At 31.2% G+C, this 22,210-nt stretch overlaps 2 protein-coding genes across 2 annotated transcripts; one reads left to right on the top strand and one right to left on the bottom strand.

The window, feature by feature from the left end:
- Nucleotides 1-5,105: 5,105 nt before the first annotated feature.
- LOC123200832 (homogentisate geranylgeranyltransferase, chloroplastic-like) lies at nucleotides 5,106-14,386 on the bottom strand. The gene is made up of 12 exons (XM_044616227.1): nucleotides 14,310-14,386; nucleotides 7,929-7,980; nucleotides 7,756-7,839; nucleotides 7,600-7,674; nucleotides 7,079-7,162; nucleotides 6,866-6,955; nucleotides 6,634-6,735; nucleotides 6,185-6,280; nucleotides 5,780-5,851; nucleotides 5,560-5,655; nucleotides 5,241-5,345; nucleotides 5,106-5,147 (listed from the first exon to the last, which is right to left on the bottom strand). Exons 1-12 carry the CDS (start codon nucleotides 14,384-14,386, stop codon nucleotides 5,106-5,108), a joined length of 975 nt encoding a protein of 324 aa, XP_044472162.1.
- LOC123201004 (ethylene-responsive transcription factor ERF003-like) lies at nucleotides 14,238-15,269 on the top strand. The gene is made up of 2 exons (XM_044616444.1): nucleotides 14,238-14,467; nucleotides 14,556-15,269. The coding sequence occupies exons 1-2, from the start codon at nucleotides 14,385-14,387 to the stop codon at nucleotides 15,055-15,057; spliced, it is 585 nt and encodes a 194-aa protein (XP_044472379.1). The 5' UTR covers nucleotides 14,238-14,384; the 3' UTR covers nucleotides 15,058-15,269.
- Nucleotides 15,270-22,210: the final 6,941 nt, after the last annotated feature.

A 22,210-nucleotide genomic window follows, 5' to 3' on the forward strand; every position in this document is an offset into this window, starting at 1 on the left:
GAAGAATGGAATTTGTATGAGTCCTCGACACAGAGGAATAGCGTGATTTTATAGGGAAAACCAGAGAGTGGCTAGAGGGCAATTAGGAAATTCTGAACCACCCTCATTAGGTATCCGTGTATTACACGGTATTATTCAAAGTCGGTTTAGGAAACAATGCTAATATATGATTAAATTTCTATAAATACAGAGTATTTAAAAAATTACCTTCTATAGAATAAAATTAATATGAATAAATAAATATTATATTTATTTATTAGAAAAAAATAATAGTTATATTATTTTAATTAAATAATCATAAATAATCCATTATTAATTATTATTATTTGACAATGAAAAACCTTGTATTTTATTCGAATCAGATTATTTGTTTAAAGTGAACTAACCATATAGAATTTGTCAAATTCCAAAATTTTGAAGTGATCGATAACTAAATCAAAATCTTGAAAATGAAACTTAAATTCGTGCTCTTTTTTGTCACTCAAGTAATCCTTTAAACTTGGGATGATAATTATTGTTCGTTAAATTAATATATCTTATGTTAAAATATTTAATTTATGTATTTTTAAAAATATTTTACATGTGAATAATAAATTAAGATATTTTCATGTTGTTAAATTATGAAATAAATAAATTAAATTATTATGTTATTATCAGTGGATTTTTTTTCTGAAAATATGTCATTTTTGTCATTACTTTAAATAAATTGCAACAAAATACCACCTTGATAATAATAGATTATTTCAACAATATTTGATTAAACTAAATAAATAATAAATGATTGATTTTATCAAGTTAATTAAATATTATCCTTAACTAAAATTTTGAATTTATATACTATTCGGTGTACATATAATAATAATAATAATAATAATAATATAAGATTTTTAAATCAAGAAATTTATTTAAAATATATTATTTATATTATTTAAAATAATAATAACAGTAAGACAATTCAATAAAACAATAATTCACTGTTGAATTATATATTATTTTAACCAATAATTATTTAGTTATATATTATTTTACTGTTTTATCTACAATCAGTCAGTTTGAGTCACTAATGAAATGGTCAAAACTTGACCGGGTCAAAAAACATTGAATAAGAAGAGGGCCATTTTTTTTTCTTTTTTATCCGTATCTATCTATCTATGGTTTATAGTATTAAAGGCGGTGTGCGGTTTTCACAGGGCAAGAGGCGAGTGGAATAATGCTTGTTGGGGATTAGACCCCTCAAAACCTCGGTAGTGAAGACATGTTATCTGACGTGGGAGCGGGACCACCGGTGAGATAATTATCCACCACCTTATTCTCACCCTGGTTCTTTGCTTTTATTGCAAGGATGCCATCTTTAAATTACCAAAATACCCTTGTTCAAACTCCAATTATTGTGTCTCAACTAAATATAATTTAATTTTGTTTATTAATGAATTTAAGCAAAGACTTATAAATCATAATTTTTAATTTAATAAAATTAGGTGGGTTAAAAATGAGTATTAATTTATATATTAATAATATTAAATAATTTTATTATAAATAAAATAAAATTTTATTATATAGTAATATATTATTATTATTTCACAAATTAATACATATTATACCAATTACCTTCCTCTTTAAATTAAACATTCTATTTAATAAATAGTTGAGTAAATATTGTAGTTGCTCAAATAAGGATTTAACAATCATTTAAGAAATTAAAAAAACAATAAAACTATGTATACTTATTTTTTGTACACAATTTGTGTACACAGATAAGGTGTTATCATGTGATTGGATATTTCTTTATCATATGATAACACATATTTTATAATCACCTAATTACATGATGACACATCATTGTGTACATGAATTGTGTACCAAAAATGGGTACACGTAGCATTGCTCTTAAAAAAAAGTCATATCCAAAATTTTGTATTTCAGAGCTATTAAGACAAAGAATTAAATTAAATTTGAATAATTTAAACTCAAATAAAACAAGATAAGTTTAAATTAATAATAGAATTCATTCTTATAAAACAAATTAGGTTCAAACTAATTTATACGAGTAATACTATGTGTAACTATTTTAGGTATACAAATATATACATACTCATATGTGTCATCATATGATTGGTTATTATTTTATTCTTAATTCAAAATCATCCAATCACATAATGACACATATAAATATGTATACATTTGTGTACCCAAAATGGACACACATAGTTTTATTGAATTTATATATAATTCAAAGTAAAATAGTTTTTAAGTTAAGTTTGAATCTTATTGATTTTAAATTGATTTTCAACTAATTTTTTTTAATTTAAATTAACCTTATATTAGATTTTTTTTTTTTGTTAACAAGCCATCCATACTTAAATTAAACCACCATTTTGAGATTAAACCGACTATATTATTAATCAAATATATATAACTCTATTGCTTGAATATCCTCAACTTTTACCATTTAAAATGTCGCTCAAAATTCATGCCTAATCCCAAACCTAAAGACAAAGGAGGTGGTTAAAAGGTAAAGGTTTAATTGATTAATTAATTATTTAATTAAAAACTAAAATAAAGTTAACCGACGAAACTGAAAAAGGACATCCAAGGGTTCACATTGTTTGAAAAAGTTGACTCTTGCCGTGGATTACCAGACACGTATATAAGGCAGTTTGGTCAAAGAAACGATAAATTGCTTAAAGCGACAACAAAGCAGGGCGGTTTGAAAGGAGGAAAGAACCTGGGTGACTGATGGAAGACACCTGGAAGGGCATTATAAGTGCACGTGTTTAAATCTGAACGGAATAACGTAGACTTCAACAAAGACGTGGGAGGAATCGGCCAACTGCTCGTTCGGGCAAATTAGATTGAACCGCTTTCCAGAATTTGCAAAGCGATTTTCATTTTTATTTAATTTAGGATGATTTTTTATTATGTACAAAAATTATAAATATAAATAAATTAGAATAAAAAATAAAATAAATTCCCAAATCATAAATTTTCATATAAATTTATCGCAATTAACAAAAATCAAGGGTCAAAAGATATAAATATTAATTTCCATTGCAAAATTTTGAAAAACTTAGAAAATTATTTAACTAGAAAGAATCAACGGCGACAGCGACAGGACAGCCCAGGGAGAAACACCCATCCAGCCTCAATTACAGAAAAGAAAGATGCAAGATGATAGCTAACAAAACAAACTGACCATGATTCAACCAGTCCTGCTAACTAAGAGGCTACTACCACTAAAATAAAAAGAATTAATACATCTTCATTTATAGCGTTGAAGGGCAAGAACCCATTATCACAATCACAGACATCAACTCCAAGAAAGCCCGAACCAAATTTCAAAGATCAAGAATCAAATCAAATCAAATCAAACCATATATATGAACCCATCAATCCACAGGTGTTAATTAATACTTGATTCAAACTGAATTAGTTAGAGAACTACTACCTGCGTCAACAATGGATACAAAGCTCATATTTTTTTATTATTATTATTATTATGTGATTAAATATTGCAATTGATAGATAATACATAAATATTTGCAACCAACCATTGTTTAACAAGTCTTGCTAATTTTAAGGAAGAGGCAACATGACTATAGATTGATTGAAGGAACAAATCCTGAATCATAATTTCAAAATCAATTCAGAAGGCCCAAAAGCATCCAGGACTCTATTATTGAGTTTAGCATACAAAACATAAAAGCTTATATAAAAATGATCTTTGAGATTGAGACAACAATGACTTGGCATGTTGGGCTTCTGTGGCTCATTTATGGGAAGTGGTTTTCAAACCCTTTTTTTTTTTTTCGTTTGGACTGTATTCTCTAGCTCAAATCCAATATGTTTAGTTTGAGTCAAAAGTTGGTTATCAGATTTATTAATAATGTCAGTATAATATAATTAAACATTTAAAACAAATTTTAGACATATCATCATGATATTAACATAAAATCAATATGATAGCTAAATTCATTTGACTTGATGGTTGAATCACAGTTCAACTCCGAATCAATCCACCCAAACTAGATTTGCACTGGTGCTCAATCAAACTAGTTGGTCCATTCCAGGTTTTAAAAGAATGGTCACCACTAGCCTAATAGTTTGGACTGGATTCGAACTAAGTTAAGATCAAGTTTGCTTTAAATGATTTTGAGTTTAGCTCATTTCAAAAGAGTAAAACTCAAGTTCGGCTCTAGTTTGAGCTTGAATCAAAATTTTAACTAATTCGTTATTAAAATAACGTTATTTTAATATATATTGATTGAAACAAAACCATTTTATATCAGAATTTTTAGCTTGGAGCTTGACAAGCTAAACACCCAAAAGCTCATGCTCGAAAATATTGAATTTTCAAACTCGAGCTTGTTTAAGCTTAACTCATTTCAAATTCGTTCAAGCCAGACTTAAACTCAAGCTCGAACAAATTCGGTTTGAGTCCAGCCTTACTAAGAGTGGTGTCATGATTCTATAATTCATATTTCTTCAATGTCGTACGAAAAAAAGTATATCAATAAAGTAGGATTTGATTTGACCAAACCTAAACAAGATTCAATTTGAATTTGACTTAAATCTAAAATAGTCAATTTGAGAGTGACTCGAAATCAATGAGTTGACACTTGAATTTGTTTTTAGAACAATTTTATTTTAGATTTAATCTAAATACACTCAAATACAATGTTTATATGAACAAATTTAAATTCAAGTTCAAACAGCTCGGATTGATTTCTAACCCTATCCTCTAAATTTGTATTGCTAGCTACTAGCAATGGAACAATGGGTCAAAATTGGTTCAATATCAGTGAGTTTGACAGTTAAACTTAGGTTAAAAACAATTTTATTTTGATTTGAATTTAAATGTATAAATTGAGTTGAATTCTGAGGCATATTATTAAAAGAAAAAAAACAAATACAATCATTGGTTCAATCTGAACTTTAATTAAAACTCTAGCAATTTGAATCTAATCCAACTTATAGGGTATTAATATGAGAGAATTACAAGGATTTCTCTGTAGTTGTATTGCTAGCTCTTAACATTGAAGTTAGCACAGCGGCAGGACAGCTGATGACAACGCTAGGAAAGCATTACCGGGCGATTAGAATTCTTCTTAGCGTACAAAAGGAATAAGGAAGTACTCAGCATAAAATAACTGCAGATGAAGTAACAGAGAAGAAATCAGTCAAGGGTAGGGTGGTTGTGCATATTATAAGAGCAGTTTAATTTGTTGATAAAAATCACCTGCCTTCCAAATGAACATGTAAAACCAAGTTATTGATGCTTTACTCGAAAGATCAATAGATCGAGCTCCAAGCCACAGAGCCGATGCAAGCGTGCAGTGGCCCAATATCTGCAAGCAAAGGAGAATACTTATTATGCATGATTCAGATGCCATGCCGGCCTAAAAATAAAAAAATTTACATGTAATGTAATATTTAAGAATTATTGAAATTGTTGACCACTTTGGACTATGGTGACACATTCCCTGTTGCTATCCGTCAAAGAGTTGGATGTGTTCTTGCTCTTCGCTTTTTACTGTAAAAAAATTTACTAAAATTTCTTACCGTGACAAACTTGGTTGGTAGGAAAGATGAAGAAGCTCCCACCATTATAGCAGCTCCATAAGCCATCAACAACATTTGAACACAAAGCCAGAACACCTTGTGACCAGATCAAGCAACTGATTAATATTTCTAAGTCAACAAATAGCTAGCTTCTCTTTCCATTTGGCAGGAAAAGAAAATCTAATCTAATATTACTCATATTAGTAATAATATTACTCACTCTTTCTTGACCTAGGCTGAGACTGAAGGATTGGATGCCAAAATCTCTGTCGCCATCAATATCAGGTATATCCTATTTGAGGGACCAAAACAAGTTAGTATGTGAACTTAATAGGAAATTAAGTACTAAGATGTAGGGGTGGATTTGAGCTGTTGTTTGACTCAAATAAATCAAACTAGAATAGAAATAATTTTAGCTCATCAAACTTAAGATTAATGCCTATATCAAAACTCATTGGTGATTATTTTTTCATTTCTTCTTTGATATATATATTTTATGAGTCTTCTTCTTCTTCTTCTTTGGTATTACTATTCATCAACTTGAGCTTAATCTAGTCTTTGTTGAGGTTCAACTCAGCTGAGTTCCACCCTTATTAAGATGTCAAGAGTTAATTTTCTAAAATACCTTAAATAGTGCTATACCAGTAGAGAAGAAGCACATGAAAACGGTAGCAAATAACAATGATTTTGTGATTACCACAGGTCTACGCAGCACATATTTCTGTATGAATGAAACAACTTGATCAATCACGAATAAATTAATTTAATAAACAATCCAAGGGAGAAGGTAAACTATGACAGATTTTAAGATTAATCGAATGTAAAATAAATCACTAATCACATCTATAATATGGTTTGGCATTAAACATATATTGTGAGTAACATTGCATATTATAACATCTCTAAAACCCTAAACTCGTCAAAACTTCAAACTAATGGTATCAAAAAAGTGTTTTCCTGATTCTTTTTGACAAACTTTGTGGCGTCTCACATATTTCTATCTCCCAAAGAAATAGAAACTTAAACTAGGGGACGAGCTACAATCCTCGACAAATGATCAATAATTTTATATACCTGAGTGTGTACGAAGAAAGCAAGTTGAATTACAAGAGCCCTAACAAGCAGGATGCAGCTTGCAGCCAGAAATGGGTGTCTCTTCCATCTGAGAAAGGGAAGCTACCAGAAGAAGAAGAACCGGGATGAACTTAATTTGTTTTACAAATGAAGTGATTTAGATTTAAGTAATTAGATGAAAGAAACTAATTTGAAAAAAAAAAAAAAACATTTGGCTTTCTGAATGGCTTACCTCGACGGAATAAACAGTTCCAAGCAGGCCACCTATGACTAGGGCAAAAAGCAATGGTGGAGATTTAGAAATAATCCCCATACCCAGACTCTGAAAAAAGAAATCAATTAGTTACAGATAAATAGCCACCCTCTAACTCGGCAAACACTGTCAAATAAATTATAAAGCACAGTTATGGCTTGTTAAAAGCAGTGGAATTTGAAGATTGCTTGCTATGAATAAAGATGTGGAAACAATTGCGGTTCCAGTTCTCATGGAGAATTCACCAGAAGCGAGGGGAAGATAGGGCTTATTGACCTGTCAACATTAATAATGAACTGAGATTATTAATCATAAAGTGTTGCAGCTGATGCATGATTTTAATGCCAAAAAAAATTTCTGCAGTTGGGAGTTTTTGGCCGAATATAAATTCATTGTTTGTCTCTTAAGACATATTTTAATATCTCATGATTTTAAATAGTTTATAATGTGTGGATTAAAAGGATGATATTATATACTTTTCCCAAAACCCTTGAATAGGAGTTATATTGATGTAAAGAAAACCCACATCAAATTATAATTGAAAGTCTTGATTCAATATTAACCGATTGTCTCTCTCTCAATTGAGAGTTATATTCAATACCAAAAATCCTAGATCAAGCAAGAGCTTAGGGTGAGACCTACGAAGACCAAAACAAACAATACCCATGACTTTCAATGACTTGTTATTTGCATATGGAGACAATATCACTTACCTTGTCTATTTCAACATCGAACAACTGGTTCAAGCCTACAATGTAAATATTCATCAATATTGAGGGAACCAAAGCCTGAAACACCAACAAGAATCCATCAGTTTTATCATTCACATTTGATCAGTTTTGTTTTCTCTCTTAAACTTGACATGTTACCTTCAACAACCCCATGAAAAATGTAGGAGTCAAATCACCAACATTCACTACCGGAAGAAGAGAAACCGAAATTATCCCTATAATCTGATAAAACAAAAAAAAGAATAAATCTTATCCCACAAATCTTTAAACAAGATAACTCTCAACAAGGGCAACATTATTAAGAAACTCACAGTGCCAATAACAGTATGAGGACGACTGAAACGATAAAATGCATCAAGTTTCCTAGAAAAAAAGCCCAGAGAGCTCGTTAGATGATCATCATCATCGTCTTCTTCTTCAGATTTTGAGGCACAGCCATCTTGTAACGTGGCCGCATTTATAATGCATCTCTTGAGTGATTTCAAATTAGTGCTGTTTATTATTTTCTTTCTGCTTCTGTTGATTTTACTGGCTTCTATGAACGAAACTCTGCATGAACTTCTGATGGCCTTCCAGCAGCTCAGCTGTGAGCAAGGTTTTTGTTTCAGTACTGCCGATTCAAGTGCTAAAACGCAACCTGGGAAAATTGAATGTGGTTTTGAAAAGTTGAAGACGAAATGATAAAGCTAATATGACAAATAAATGTGTAGTTGACCGTATTTGGGCTTCTTAGGGCAAGAATATAGTAAATTTTGCAATTGTGCTATATTTTATTATTATTTGAAGGGTTACTCAACGAAAGTTTTATGGATGGCTTCCTACGAATCCAAAACAATCCATGTTTGTAATTAAATTTGGTTCTTTCAAATTATCAATAAAAGAAAAAAGAAGAATTACCAATGAAATTAGGTCTGATACAAAAAGTATATTCAAACCTAATTGAATATAGATCTAAACTTGAACAATTTGAATGGAATCCATCCAACATAAAAAAATTTCTACCAAGATAATTAAGATAAAATTATATTGAAGTTAATATTATCTTCAACATATAACTCATAGACTGTTATGGGAATTTAAAGATACCATTTCTCAAAAAGTCATTAAATTTATACCAGAGAAAAAAAAAAAGAGTAATTGTCTTGAGTGTTTACATTATCATAATTTTTTCTTTAAATTTCATAAAATACATAAATTGTAATAAGAAGGTTGAGAGTGAAGGAGAAAAGAAAAACATACCCTGGTCCGAAATATGATACTTTAGAGAGAAGCTTGAAAATGAATAGGATTGAAGCATGGCTGCTCTCTCTTTACTTCTTCTCTATATGCTAAATTTTTTGCTCAAATCTTAATGGTATATTTTTTTTTTATGGAAACAATTGTCTTGATTTACCTGCCATTATAAGCAATAGTAAATGCTATTCCCACCCAAGGTTTGCAGAAATCAAAAGTTCCCACACCCTAAATTTTTCCACCTAAAACTTAACTATGTTAAATAAAAGGATCTAATGCTATGCCAGACAAATAAATGACCACATTACTCATAAGTATATAGCTTTGACAGACCGATGAAAATTTGGTTTTCTCAACTAGAAGGGTGAGAAATATAGTTTCATCAAATCTTAGGTGGGAAATAGTTATTCGGCAATAAAATTAAAATAAATTTTCTTGTGTAATCTTATCAAGGGCATTTAAAAATGAAATAGGAAATATATCAGTTGTCAAAATGTAATAGGAAAGAAAAATGTGGGAAATAATTATGAGTGTACCAGCTATTGTGCCCATAGGTAAACAAATGTGAGTAGACATTAATTGAAAAGCATGCAAAAAAAATTTCTAGAAAGATAAAACAATATATGCCATTAATCCAAGCTGCTAGAGCTCGGATAAGTAATTGACTTGATTTGAATCCCCTCATCAATGATTTTTTTTTTTCTTTAATAAGTCAAATAAATCAAATTCGATTTCAATTCAATTTGAATATAATTTTATTAATGGACTTTAAATTGACATTCTTCTGGGGGAATGTGTCCAATACATGTAGACACTGAGCCCATAGATTAACCCTCTAATGGGCAGCCCAAAGCCCAAAATATTGGTCCGAAAGTCAAGTTTTGAATGGATAATAAATGTAATATTACCTAATGAAGAATCAATCATACATTTACAGCAAATAACGCGGAGTTGAAAATGAGGTTGCCCAAGCCAAACAGCACGTGGCCTGAAAATGACATTGATTTTATTTATAATCCTTACTATTTCTGACCAGAAAATGTCAAGTCACAACACTATTCTTCTCTTTTGTAAATCAATGTTTAAGGCATTCCACCACATGCTCCCCTTCTTGATTGCCCATTAAATCAGGATATCTAACACGTGCTTCAACTTCACCCGTTCATTAGTCTTCTTATTCTTTATTTCTTTTTAATCCAAAATTATCTAGAATTATCAAGAATCTCAATGGGGTTTATAAAGGTTGGATTTAAGCTAGATCAACTAGGAATAAGATCCAATTTAAGATCAGATTAAATATCAAGAAAGATTGAATTTGATTTAAGACATACGAATTGAAATTTGAATTCAATTAAAAATAATTTTATTTCGAATTCGTCTAAACTGAATCAAACTTAAATGTTTGGACTAACTTGAATTTAACTCATTTTATAAGATTAAATTCAATTCTTAATTCAAACTTAACTCGTTTAGATTTGAACTTGAGTAACTTAGATTGAACGAGTCCTAACGATGCAAGGGATGAATTTGATACAAGCTAGTTCGATTTAAATTATCTAAGCTCAAGATAGAGCTTCGATTTGATAAATTAAATTAAAATTGACTTGTTTGTTTATTTGATTATACTTTTCATCCTATTAGGAATAATATTTTTTTTTCAATAATATTGTTTACTCTATCGACAACCTTCGATAAGACAACATACAAACTCAAATAAGCTCAAATTTAAATTGGATAATATGAATTGAGCTTAATCTAATCTAAAATTCAACTTTGTCCGGTTCAAATGGAATTCACTCTTAATTTTATGAGATTTGGTTAGTTTGTTGAAGAAGCAAAGGGTGGGAGGGCAAATGGGGAAAATGCACATGGAAGTTGGTGGCAAACTCAATGATAATATGATGATATGGGAGCTTCAAAAAATTTTCAAAGGAACAGGCTGGGCAAATCCCAGAGACTGCGGAAGGGTGCCTAAAACGACAGAACATTTCAGTTCTATTACATCCCTTCAATATTCATGATCACACCCTTTCTTGTACTAAAGAAACCGCGTCTTCTCAACAGTAAATTAATCCCTTTCTTGACTCTTATTCACCGGAAGACCAGCCAAAATCCCCTCATTTCTCTCCATATATTAACTATTTAATCATACCACTAATAATATAAATCTGTCATTCACTTGTTAATCACATATTATTTTGACGACCATGTTTTAAATTTATATTTGCTTATACCAAGTAAGCCAGGTTTAGGGTTCCGATTCCCTTGAAGTTATATAATGAGAATTTTCACCTGATTCTTTAATCTTGATGTGGATGGCTTAGCCTTTGTACACGAAAGTTGATTGAAAAAACTCTTACTATTAAGGGTGGTTTCTAACTAAATCAAACTTGAATAAGAGACAACTCAAAGATAATGATTTTAAATTCACCAGCGAAAATAGTCGTAACACACACTCAAATAATTATGCCAGAGAATGAGAAGAATTAAGGCAAAAAAACCACTAATTCAAACCGAGTTTGAGTTTGACGAATTAAAATTATTTTAACTTTTAACTTGTTTAATCCAAACAACAAACTGAACTTAAGACAGTTCAGATCGAAACCAACCTTACTTATCATATTTAAAAAAAAAAGTCACTAAAGACAAAATACAATATCTAAATAAATAAATTTTCGATTAGATGATGCAAATGTTGTTTGTTTTGTATGGAAATATTCCATGTTCTTGCCCCAACATAATTTATTTTAGTTTCTCAGACTTTCTTATTTGTTCAATGGATGACTGATGTAGCAGTCTGTGAACCTGTAGGTGTGCATGCATGTGATCTTGGGAATTCAGAAGAGCCGAGAGAAAATAATGACCATGCATGAAGTTAAAGGAGAGATCGAGATCAATTCAGATTAGATCAGATGATGATGATCAATATCTCAACACCCATCAACATTAAAATCTTTTTGGGTCCCATATTCAACGCGTTTGTTTGTGGGTTTCTCTTTCTGAGCTCACTCTCCTGACCTCTCTAACTTTAGCTGTAACCCCAGATTCAGACAAAACTTTCAATCTTTCATTTCCTCATATAAGCAGATCTATGTTGTTTTCCTTCATTGTCTTCTTCTTCACATGCCAGAAACAAGAGGGAAAATCTAACCGTTAATAATAATAATAATATTTCTTCATCACCTTCCTGTTTACATGTGAGCCTCAAACCATTGCTTCTTGAATTTGATCATCAGTTTCAGCTGTTTTAAACTGGTCCATACCCAGTCTTGTTACAAGCTCATAAGCCGTGTTTAATTACCCGTTATCCGTGATTTAATTTATCTCATAAGACCTTGGATAAGAATCTTAATAGGGTTTAGTTTAAGAATAAGAATTATAATAGAGATTAGTTTAAAAATAATAATCTTAACATAAATAAACATATTATTCTCTTATATTGTGATAACAATTATATAGTAAATAAATTCATGATAATTAGGAAAACAAATATTGACACGGTTAGATCTAACCCTTTTTTATGAATCATACGTGCAATTTCTTTTAACTCTATGACTGTTTACTTTATTGATCAAACAAAGAACAAAAGCATGCAAGATTCACACTATAGCAAAACGTTAAAGTGGCAGTTTCCAACTTGAAAAGGCAATACGGCCAACTGACAAACTGTGGCAGGTAAGGCGAGAGAGACCAAATTGTTGAATGGATGAATGAGCATATTATTGTCAGATGAATGAAGAAAATAAATATGAACATAATTCTAATCTTTCCCATGTGGAAAGCTTCAAAAGGCAGGCCAAAAAAAAAAGTCAGAAATGGCTGCTTGTGGCTGAGGGGATAAGGATTTCGATTTAAAAAAATCTGAAGCTATAATACGGATTTCAAATGCAAAATTTAAGTTGCACTCGATGCATTTGTGCGTACGCATGCATGTAATGTCTCTAGATTACGGAGGGAGCAATGTTAGCACGTGGCTGAACAATGAACACACATGGCTATACTCAAATATACAAAACTTCACAACATGGCCATACTCAATTGTACTGTGGTGGATTTGATTTGAAATGAAATGAGCCAAACTTAGGGCTTACTCAAATTTAAATCAAATGTATAATGTTCAATTTGAACAAGTAAATAATATTATTAAAGGATTTTTATCGATAAAAATAATTTTATCATAATAATAAATAATATCATTAATAGAATGAATATTGTCACTAAATAAATAATTTTAAATTGAATTACCGAATTAAAACTCTAACTTAAAATTGATTTGATTGAATTGAAAAATAAATTTAATCCAAACAAACACATATTGGATCCACAGGGATGGCATGAGAATGATAAATTTATAAAGAAATGGTGCCATTTGTAAAGTAGCACACCTTATCTTATAAATTATGTTGTGCCGTCAAATAAATACATATATTTTTTTATCTTGATGTGTTAAATAATAGTTAGTCATATTGAAAGCATTCTGAATTCTAATCAAGATATTGTTATGCCATTTGATCATATGATACAAATTGTTAGGCAATTATTATGGTCTAAGATTCTTCAATCTATGTGTCCAAAAAAGGATTGCCTCAATCATATTAGCTCCAAGTGAGGACCCTAATACTAAATATATTAACAATCTTAAAAGATCTTATCATCCAGGATGAATTTACGAGTTTATGGAATAAATAAGATAAATAACTATATACAAATTAATTTAAACAATAAAGAGAGACAACATATAATTTATCTAAAATAATATACTCTTCTCTATTTTATTATATAAATATATTCACTAATTAATTAATTATTATATTATTCCTATAAGAAAATAATATGTTTTATATATTATAATTTTTATTTTTATAAGAAATTTTAAAACGATTTTTTATTAGTAAAACTTAAATCGTTTCTTATCATATTTATTGATCGAGGAAGAGTGGAGTTCTTATCCACTAATTAAATAATAGAATCCTATTGTATGCATCATGTCTTATAAATAAAATAGTCATTAATTCTAATAAATTCAAATTAGGTTCAACAAAATTTGATTATTAACCAAGATTCCTTTCAAGAATTTTCAATTATTAATGTCTTGGCAAGTCTCATATTTATGTAGAAACCAGAGAGACAGCTTTGATGGAGTCATTATCCGAACTTAAATCGGGCTCACATGAAGAATCTATGGAATATGACGTCCTCAGATTTTTTTGAAGAAGAAAGAGGGTGATTCTTAGTTTTTTGAACCAAATTATAATTGTTGCCATGTGAATTGAACTTGGTCAGTTTGAAAATTCACTTAGAACTATTTATTCAACAATCATCACTTCCAAATTAAAATTAAAGATAAAAAAACCCAAAAATTAAAATGGGACCCCATGGGTAGCTCAAATTGGATGCCAGAAAGCCAAGAGAAGAAAGCGCTCCAATCTCTCTCAAGAAACACAACTACATAAACCCACCTCTCTTCTCCATTTTCTAGCACCATTTCTTCCCACTCAGGCACTCTTCTCAAGAAAAATTTGGCTTTCCCTACCATGGCTAGACCTCAACAGCGATACAGAGGCGTTAGGCAAAGGCATTGGGGCTCTTGGGTATCTGAAATTCGTCACCCATTATTGTAAGTTTCGATGGCGTTATCGTTTCACTACCAATGCACCTTTTTTTATTGAATTCTATGTATTGATGCACATGTTTGGTGTCTTCAGGAAGACTAGAATTTGGCTAGGCACTTTCGAAACGGCTGAAGACGCTGCAAGAGCGTATGATGAAGCAGCAAGGCTCATGTGTGGACCAAGGGCTCGAACCAACTTCCCTTATAACCCAGATAATGCGTCTCAATCTTCATCATCCAAACTTCTCTCAGCAACTTTGACTGCCAAGCTTCATAGGTGCTACATGGCCTCTCTTCAAATGACCAAGTCATCACCCACTGAGCCTCGAAAGCCACCCGTTTCACACATTATCAAGACTAATGACATTAATGGCGAAATGGGTTCATCACGGTCGATTGACAAGAGTCCATTAATGTCAGTGCAAGAGACTAGTGAGACTAGTCAACCAAATTGGTTTGTGAAGAAGACAGTTCAAGTTGATAGTAGCCAGCAGTTCAAGCCTCTTGAAGATGATCACATTGAGCAAATGATTGAGGAACTTCTTGACTATGGATCTATAGAATTATGTTCTGTTGTACCTCCTCAGTCTCTCTAATGTAGGCCAACAAAGCTCAGTTACCCTCTCATTTCTGCTAATTTAACCCTCTTTTTCTTAGCCTTTTTAGAGTCTCCATTAAGTGCAATTGGCTGCTATCAGCTCCACCATCTCCGGTTGCTAGAATTGTCTCCTATGTGACCCCATGAAGAAGCTTATGTACAGTGCGTTTATGTTAAATCATATATGCTATTATTATTATTTGTTTGAAACGTCAATTCTGTTGAAAATATTGCAGCGCCTCACTGTCATGCAATAGTACAAACTTCTAAACAACAATTTTTTCAACTATAGAAGAACCCTTTAGAATTTTAGACTGTTGTACATGTCCTTTCAACTTCAATATATTTTATAATCTTACTTCCTTCAAAACAAATCCACTAAAATTTTGAAATGGGAAATTGACCAGCAACATGTTTTCAGTTTCTTTTGTTTTGTTTTCTTGGCATACAAAATACAGAGAAACTAGCACCATACCAACTCATAATTGTGTTCTAGTTGAGATATTATATTGGATCACTTTATATTTCATAACATTCTCGAAATTCAAATTTTCAAATCATCAGAAATTAAATAAATACTATTGAAGATAAATATCCCACATTGAAAAATTGTCCTCTTCTCTCCCAAAACACTTTTTAAGGACAAACTTGTAAAACCAATGAAGGCTAAAACAAATAATATCTCGTATATTGAAATAGTTTGTTATATGTGATTAAGAAAACATTAATGATAACACCATTTATGAAAACAATGTCAAATGTTCTTTTCAAGCCTTTCTATGAGGGTTGTGTTGATGTCAAAATTCCAACATTGAATAGTGTGGAAGGCTTCAATCAATATAAGTTTATTGTCTGAAGCCAAACCGAAGAATGCCTTGAGACTTTGAGTGATCTGGTACATATGAATCATAGAAAGATCAACAGATACAAGGTCGCAGTCCAAGTGCTTAATTATAGAATACGGTATGCTCATTCAATGGGCTTTATTGTAAAGCATGAAGACTAAAAACTAATATTTTATCTGGCAGAGAAACATTGCAATGATCAAATTTTAGTTGGTGTGAAACGTGAACCTCTTTCTACAACTGTTTGGTTTGAAAGAGCTTTTGGTTCACTGCAGCTGGGCAAGACTTTTGGTTAGGAAATAGGAATTTGTACAGCAAAAGATAAAGATAAAAAAGTGATAAAAAAAGACACTGAATGCAATTGGGTGGGTATTCTAATGATTTTAAATGGCCCATCTCTCTTCTTTTTCTCTCCACGTCTCTGATAATTTCCAGTAACAGGATGCATGCTTTGCCTCATTTATCCATTATTAGACCTCGCAAAATTTTCCCATAATTAATGTTGCAAAAAATTAACCATCATACAAAGTTAAGATAATCTGAAAATTGCAAGAATATGAAGCCTATCTCTTCTGAATTGGGCATTCTACTCGTTATAATGAAATACATTTGTTGATAAATTGTTATATTACTCGTACCGAAGAATAACATGATTGTATGTTAAGGCTTTTATCCCTAAGAAAAACTTTACTAGGGCTTTTATTCCAAATAGAAGCCCTACTGAAAATTTTATTTCTAGGAAAAATTCTACAACAACTCTTCATGAGTTAAACTCAAACTATTTACAAGTTTGGAGGCATTGCCCTTAGCCCCAGTCCGTTCACCACGGAATAGAACACCTGTCCACTGACCGGGCAAGAGGATTTTGTATACATTTGCATCATGTTTTATAGATGAAGTGGTCTAAATCGACAAAGTATGAGAAAAATGTTGGGTCTATCTGTACTTTGTCTATGTATCCCACATCGATTAATGGTGGGAGAATTTGACTAGTTAAATAGCCTGTGAACTCATTAAACTGTTAAAATGCGTTTTGAGTTGTAAAATCCAAAAGTAAAACCATGATGGACTGTGTATTCAAAGTGGATAATATCTTAACAGTGGGCTGGATTATTGGACTAAGGATGTTACAGTCACTAATTTCATCTGTTTTTTAACCGCTGAGTAATCATGGAGTTTTATATATACAGATTATCATTTCGCAATGTTCTGTGGCCTACGTAATCGGCTGCTAAAGAGTTGAACCACCAACAAAATTTTAGATGTGGCCAACTATAAAAAGAAAATGATATTATGTGTTTAGCAGGGACCTTGTCAACGTGCATATGGAAAACGATTTGCATAATTAGACAGTTCAACTCTTTACATTTTGTGCCTTGGTCTTATGGCTTCTGTACCCTTTTCTGCATACACAAGTAATATATTCACTGGATTACCAAAATCTTCAACTTTTTCCCTGGCTCAAAATTGACTCATCTCCAAACATTTTAACATCTTCGGTGGCACACTGTTACGTTTGCATGGGAAGAACTCACCCTTGCAAACAGCTTATATAAAAAAGATGTCCAACTGTTTATAAATACAACAACAACACTTTATCTAGAAGGCGCGATGTACACAGATCTGGCTTTGGACTTAACCCATGAAAGGCCCCTAAAGAATGATTCTTCAGAAGATATTGTAATGATATTAGCTTTGCTCAATGTAGTCTTGAACTAATTTACTGTTTAAATATATATATATATATATATTTTGTTAAATACATAGTTATATTAATTTGAGCATGATTGTTTGTTTTATTGATTTTGTTCATTCAAGTTTAACAAAATAATGCAAGACAATTCCAGTAACCTTTCCTTCTCTCCTGCTAGTGCTTGAATTGTTCATGATGTTTGATGATATAGAGTATATTATAATATTTACAACCCAAATATTTGACAATTCTATCTTCTTTCTTATTTTTTCATTTTGTTTTTGGGTTTTTGGTGTCTAGTCTTTGTCAATGAAACTTCATGATGGTTCGCCTGTTTGGAGATTGATTTTGTTCCCCACAACCATCAAAAACTAAAGTTGTTTAGGCTCATTATTTTGTCTTACTTTTGATTCAGCAAAGGTGATTAAACCATGTCATGTTAGTGAGTTTCTCATCATTAAAATAGTCTCAACTTAACCAAATTTGTGGGGAACCTGAGAAATTTTACCCGAGCAACCACTTTCCTTTTCTCAAGAAACATAGAAGTAAATTTTCTTTTCTGGGATTTACTATTACTAGTGAATCAAACTAATCAACGGATAAAACAGAAACAGTTTGAAACATTTTGCCTCTTCATATTTATTGAATTCATGTAAATAATTTGTTGTAAATTATCTTTTTTTTTTTCTTGGTAATGTTCATATTGTCCCGATTCCTAATAGAAGATTAAAGTTGTGAGATATTATCCATTTTGGTCTTCGTTAATCTCACAATTTTATTATCAAATGGCAAGTCATAAGTGTCTCTTGTTTGATATAAGATTTTTTGTACTAACATAAAACCCCTAGTCAGGTGGACTAGAAAAAGAACTTGATATCGTCCCCATAGATGATAACGCTATTAATGGTGTCTCAATTGTATGTAACAAATATTTAAAATCATGAGATATTATCTATTTTGATTTCGTTGACCTCATAGTTTTCCCTTAGAAAGAGCCACTAGAGGAAGAGGAAAACAATAAATTTATATTAATCCACTTTGATTTCATTGGTCTTAAGGTTTTTCTCTTAAAAGAAATTGCTCAAAGAAGAGGAAAACAATAGGTTTATATTGGTCCAAGACTCTCAACTTCAATGTGAGATTTTTTATACGAAGAATAACATTACATGCTAGAATCACAATATTAAACAACATATTATAACAATTTGTATAGTTCTTTTAATTTTTTTTTTTTTTTTTTACAGAATTTCATTGTAAAAGGGCTCCCTTGAATTTCACATTAGGTGAAAAAGAGAATGAACAACAAAGAGTCAAATTAAGGCAAGATCTTCTCCCATAACCAAAAGTGGTCAAAACCAATTATCATTCTGTATCAAATCATGCATATAGTGTATAGAGTCTCATGTGGCAATGTCGGGTAAGAGACAAGGATTTGGCCTTCAAATCTTTTCATTGACCAAAAAATTAGGTGTATCGGGATTGGATTGGTCTTTGTAATGGGGTTTTAATTATCATTTGTTTAAGATGCCTTATATATCAAGTCACTCATGCAAAAATAAAAAAGGAAAATGGCTTTTTAAAGAGTGAAAGAAAAGGGCTTGTAGCCTACTTTATGAAAAGGCTATACACCTCTTACTGTTTTAGACCACAAAACTTCATTTCAATAGTTCATTGGAACTGATATTTTGTATGTGGTTTCTTTAGTAAGCGCAAAGCACAAAGCATAACTAAAAGTAATAGAGGCAGCTTTGGCTTCCATATTATTTTCTCCTAAAATTACCCGCCAGTGATTTGAGCAGCAGAGAGATTAGGTAAAACTGAGATATCATTTTTATGTTTAGCTCAGAAACTTATTCACTTTATTATCTACTCGTTATAGCTAAGCTGACAACGGATAAGATGATTATGTTCTAACTAAGAATAGATTCAAATCAAATAGATTTGAGCTTGATTATTAACTCGACTTATTTAAGCTCAAAACTGGTGGTTATGAGTTGAGCTCAAACTCTAGTCATGAATATACGACTCTTTTGAGTTCGAGTTATAAAGATATTCGATTAGATAAGTTTGATAGTAATTTTAGTATATAAATAAAACAATTTTGTTTCAATCAATTCAAAACTTGTAACGTTGATATTACATTATGTAAGTAGTACAAAATGAAATTATTTTGTTATATAATTTTGTGTTAAAATGATGTGATTTATTTTAAATTTATAAAACTTAAATTAGACTCATATAAGTCTTAGCCCATTTCTATAGTATGAGGTCTATATCAGCAAAGTTCGAGCTCATATCCTTTAAAATAGTTGAATTTAAATGGTTCAAATTCAAGTTTGGTTAACTCAAATTTATGCATAATTGTGACTGTTTCCCTTGAGATTGTTGTAAGAGTGAGCACGGCCAAGAGAATTTTACATAGGCCGTCTTCCCCTGAATCGTGACTTGCGAAGAAATTTGGTAGGGCTTCAATAACATCGCTCCTACAGAATAAAAATCGTGCAAGCTTAATGGGCCCAGCCCGACTTTTTTAAAGAGCAAGTTGGAATACTCCAACTACCATCTAGACTTGTCCTGGGCTTCCGCTTCAAGTGCCATATTCAGTTTTTGCCCCAAAAATCAACAATTTGTACTCGTTTTGCTTCCAAATCCACAAGGGTCCGAGCTTGAACAACTCAAATCTGGTTTAATAGGTCTGATTGACAGACCTAAACACAAACCATTCAATTTTTGAAACACATGAACAACTAGTCGGTTTCAATAAGAGAATGTGAATACAAATTAACGAGTTGGATTGATTCTTTTGAATTTAAATTAATCTTGAGTTGAATCTTTTTAAGGTTTAATTCGGATCAAATCTATTCCTAGGTAAGACTTGTTATTTCTTGGGGTATATTTGCACATGGTGGGTTCCTCTGTAATTACCAAATATAGTTGCTGACTGAATAATGATCATAGGTGATTGAACTTCAGAGGAGACCTTGTGGTAGTAGTTCACTTGGTCCAAAGGTCAAAGTCTTCGAATCAAAGAAAGATTCAATTATGTCATGCTAATTGAGAAGTGACATTGTTGGATTCGCCCAGCCCAGATCACACTTGAAAAATGCAATTTGACAATCGGAATAACAGTTAAAGTGTAATACAATGGTTGAAATCACAATCAAAATGCAATTCAACAATCAAAATTAGTATAATAGTTTTCTATTAAATATAATTAAATTTTGGGTGAAAATCTACAGTTTTGGAATTCAAATGGTGAGAATTCGGGGTTCAACTTAAACAAACAATTAATAAATCTTTAAAAGTTTCAATCATGTATTTACACTCTTATAATCTTTATTTTTTGAATTTATTAGAGTTTTTAATAAACATAGAATTTATAAGTTTTAAAAATTTTTTTGATTCAAACTAAAGTTTAAGTTGAATTAATCATTTTTATCTCAAATTTAAATCGAGATTTTATCAATTTGATGAGTTTGAGTTTTGTGTTAATATAATCGAATTAAATTTGATTCAAATACTATTCAGTTTGACTCATGTGAATCTAATGACAACATGTGGTTAGCCAAACCTTGTGTGGTAATTTACTCTAATTCGTGTAAAGTTCTTGCATTACGACTGGTCCAATTTTGAAGTCATAATATTTGTCTAGACTATTGTAATCTTTGCACATTCCAGGAAGGAACTTTCATAATTCTGTAGCAGTCAGCTCAGAAAATTTGGTCTTAAGTTGAATTAAATTCCAGAAATGTGTACATGAATTGTACTGCTTGAAATGTCGATAGTACTACCAGCTGGCAAATTTAATGCAATCCCTTTGTCGACCAGACAAAATATTACACGTTGATGACTCCAAATGAAGGAACTGGACACTGGTGCCGGGCGGTTGTGAACCAAGAAGGCCCCCAGTATTGATCGGCCGTTGCCTGTCATTCTCCTTTTCACCAGATTGGGGTTGGCTCAAATAAAATAATCATGATAATGGGGTCAAAGTGCAATGTATGCAGATCAAGTGGTTGAGATTTTTCTGATAGCAGAAATTTTCTTTTTCCAACTTGTAATACAGGTTTATGAATCTCACATGTATTTGTTCAACTGAACCGGGAAGACTAAGACTAGTTCAGCTGGTCCCGTTTTGTGTTACATAAAAGTATTATATCGAAGCTCCCAGAGTACTTTTAGGTACATTGCAAGTGATATTTGTAAGGTTGCCAACCATTCAAGTTGGCTTTAGAGTCAAATTGAATTTTATGAGTTCCAATTGGGGGGCGGGAGGATCGAGTGACATCAGATTGACTCAATTGAATCATACTAAATTTTTTCATATCGATCAAAAAATGAGTTAAGTGATAATATATAAATAATTAATAGAAACTAACTTTTGGGATAGCATAAATCTAATAACACTTAATAATAGTAGTAGAGTCTAGTTGTAATAACTTTATCCGAAAGTCTATGAGAGTAATTGGTTGACATAAAGGTTCAACCAATAGTTTATTGCTCTTTCAAATGAATAGTCTCGAGGAGTTTCGAATCAATAGTTTGATGTATAAGGGAAAATTTATTTTTTGAAAAAAAAAGTTAGGTGTTAGTGTATAAGTGTAAGGGAATGT

This window comes from Mangifera indica, chromosome 17 (genome assembly GCF_011075055.1).
Source record: "Mangifera indica cultivar Alphonso chromosome 17, CATAS_Mindica_2.1, whole genome shotgun sequence".
Taxonomy (NCBI): domain Eukaryota; kingdom Viridiplantae; phylum Streptophyta; class Magnoliopsida; order Sapindales; family Anacardiaceae; genus Mangifera; species Mangifera indica.

What these genes read in the sequence shown, in the direction of transcription:
- LOC123200832 (XM_044616227.1), bottom strand. Translation starts at nt 14,386, where the DNA reads ATGGTAGGGAAAGCCAAATTTTTCTTGAGAAGAGTGCCTGAGTGGGAA. An exon ending in TTTTCATGGGGTTGTTGAAG is followed by an intron (nt 7,675 to 7,755) that starts GTAACATGTCAA and finishes TTGGTGTTTCAG; the next exon opens with GCTTTGGTTCCCTCAATATT. An exon ending in CTTTCTTCGTACACACTCAG is followed by an intron (nt 6,281 to 6,633) that starts GTATATAAAATT and finishes TCATTCATACAG; the next exon opens with AAATATGTGCTGCGTAGACC.
- LOC123201004 (XM_044616444.1), top strand. Translation starts at nt 14,385, where the DNA reads ATGGCTAGACCTCAACAGCGATACAGAGGCGTTAGGCAAAGGCATTGG. An exon ending in GAAATTCGTCACCCATTATT is followed by an intron (nt 14,468 to 14,555) that starts GTAAGTTTCGAT and finishes TGGTGTCTTCAG; the next exon opens with GAAGACTAGAATTTGGCTAG.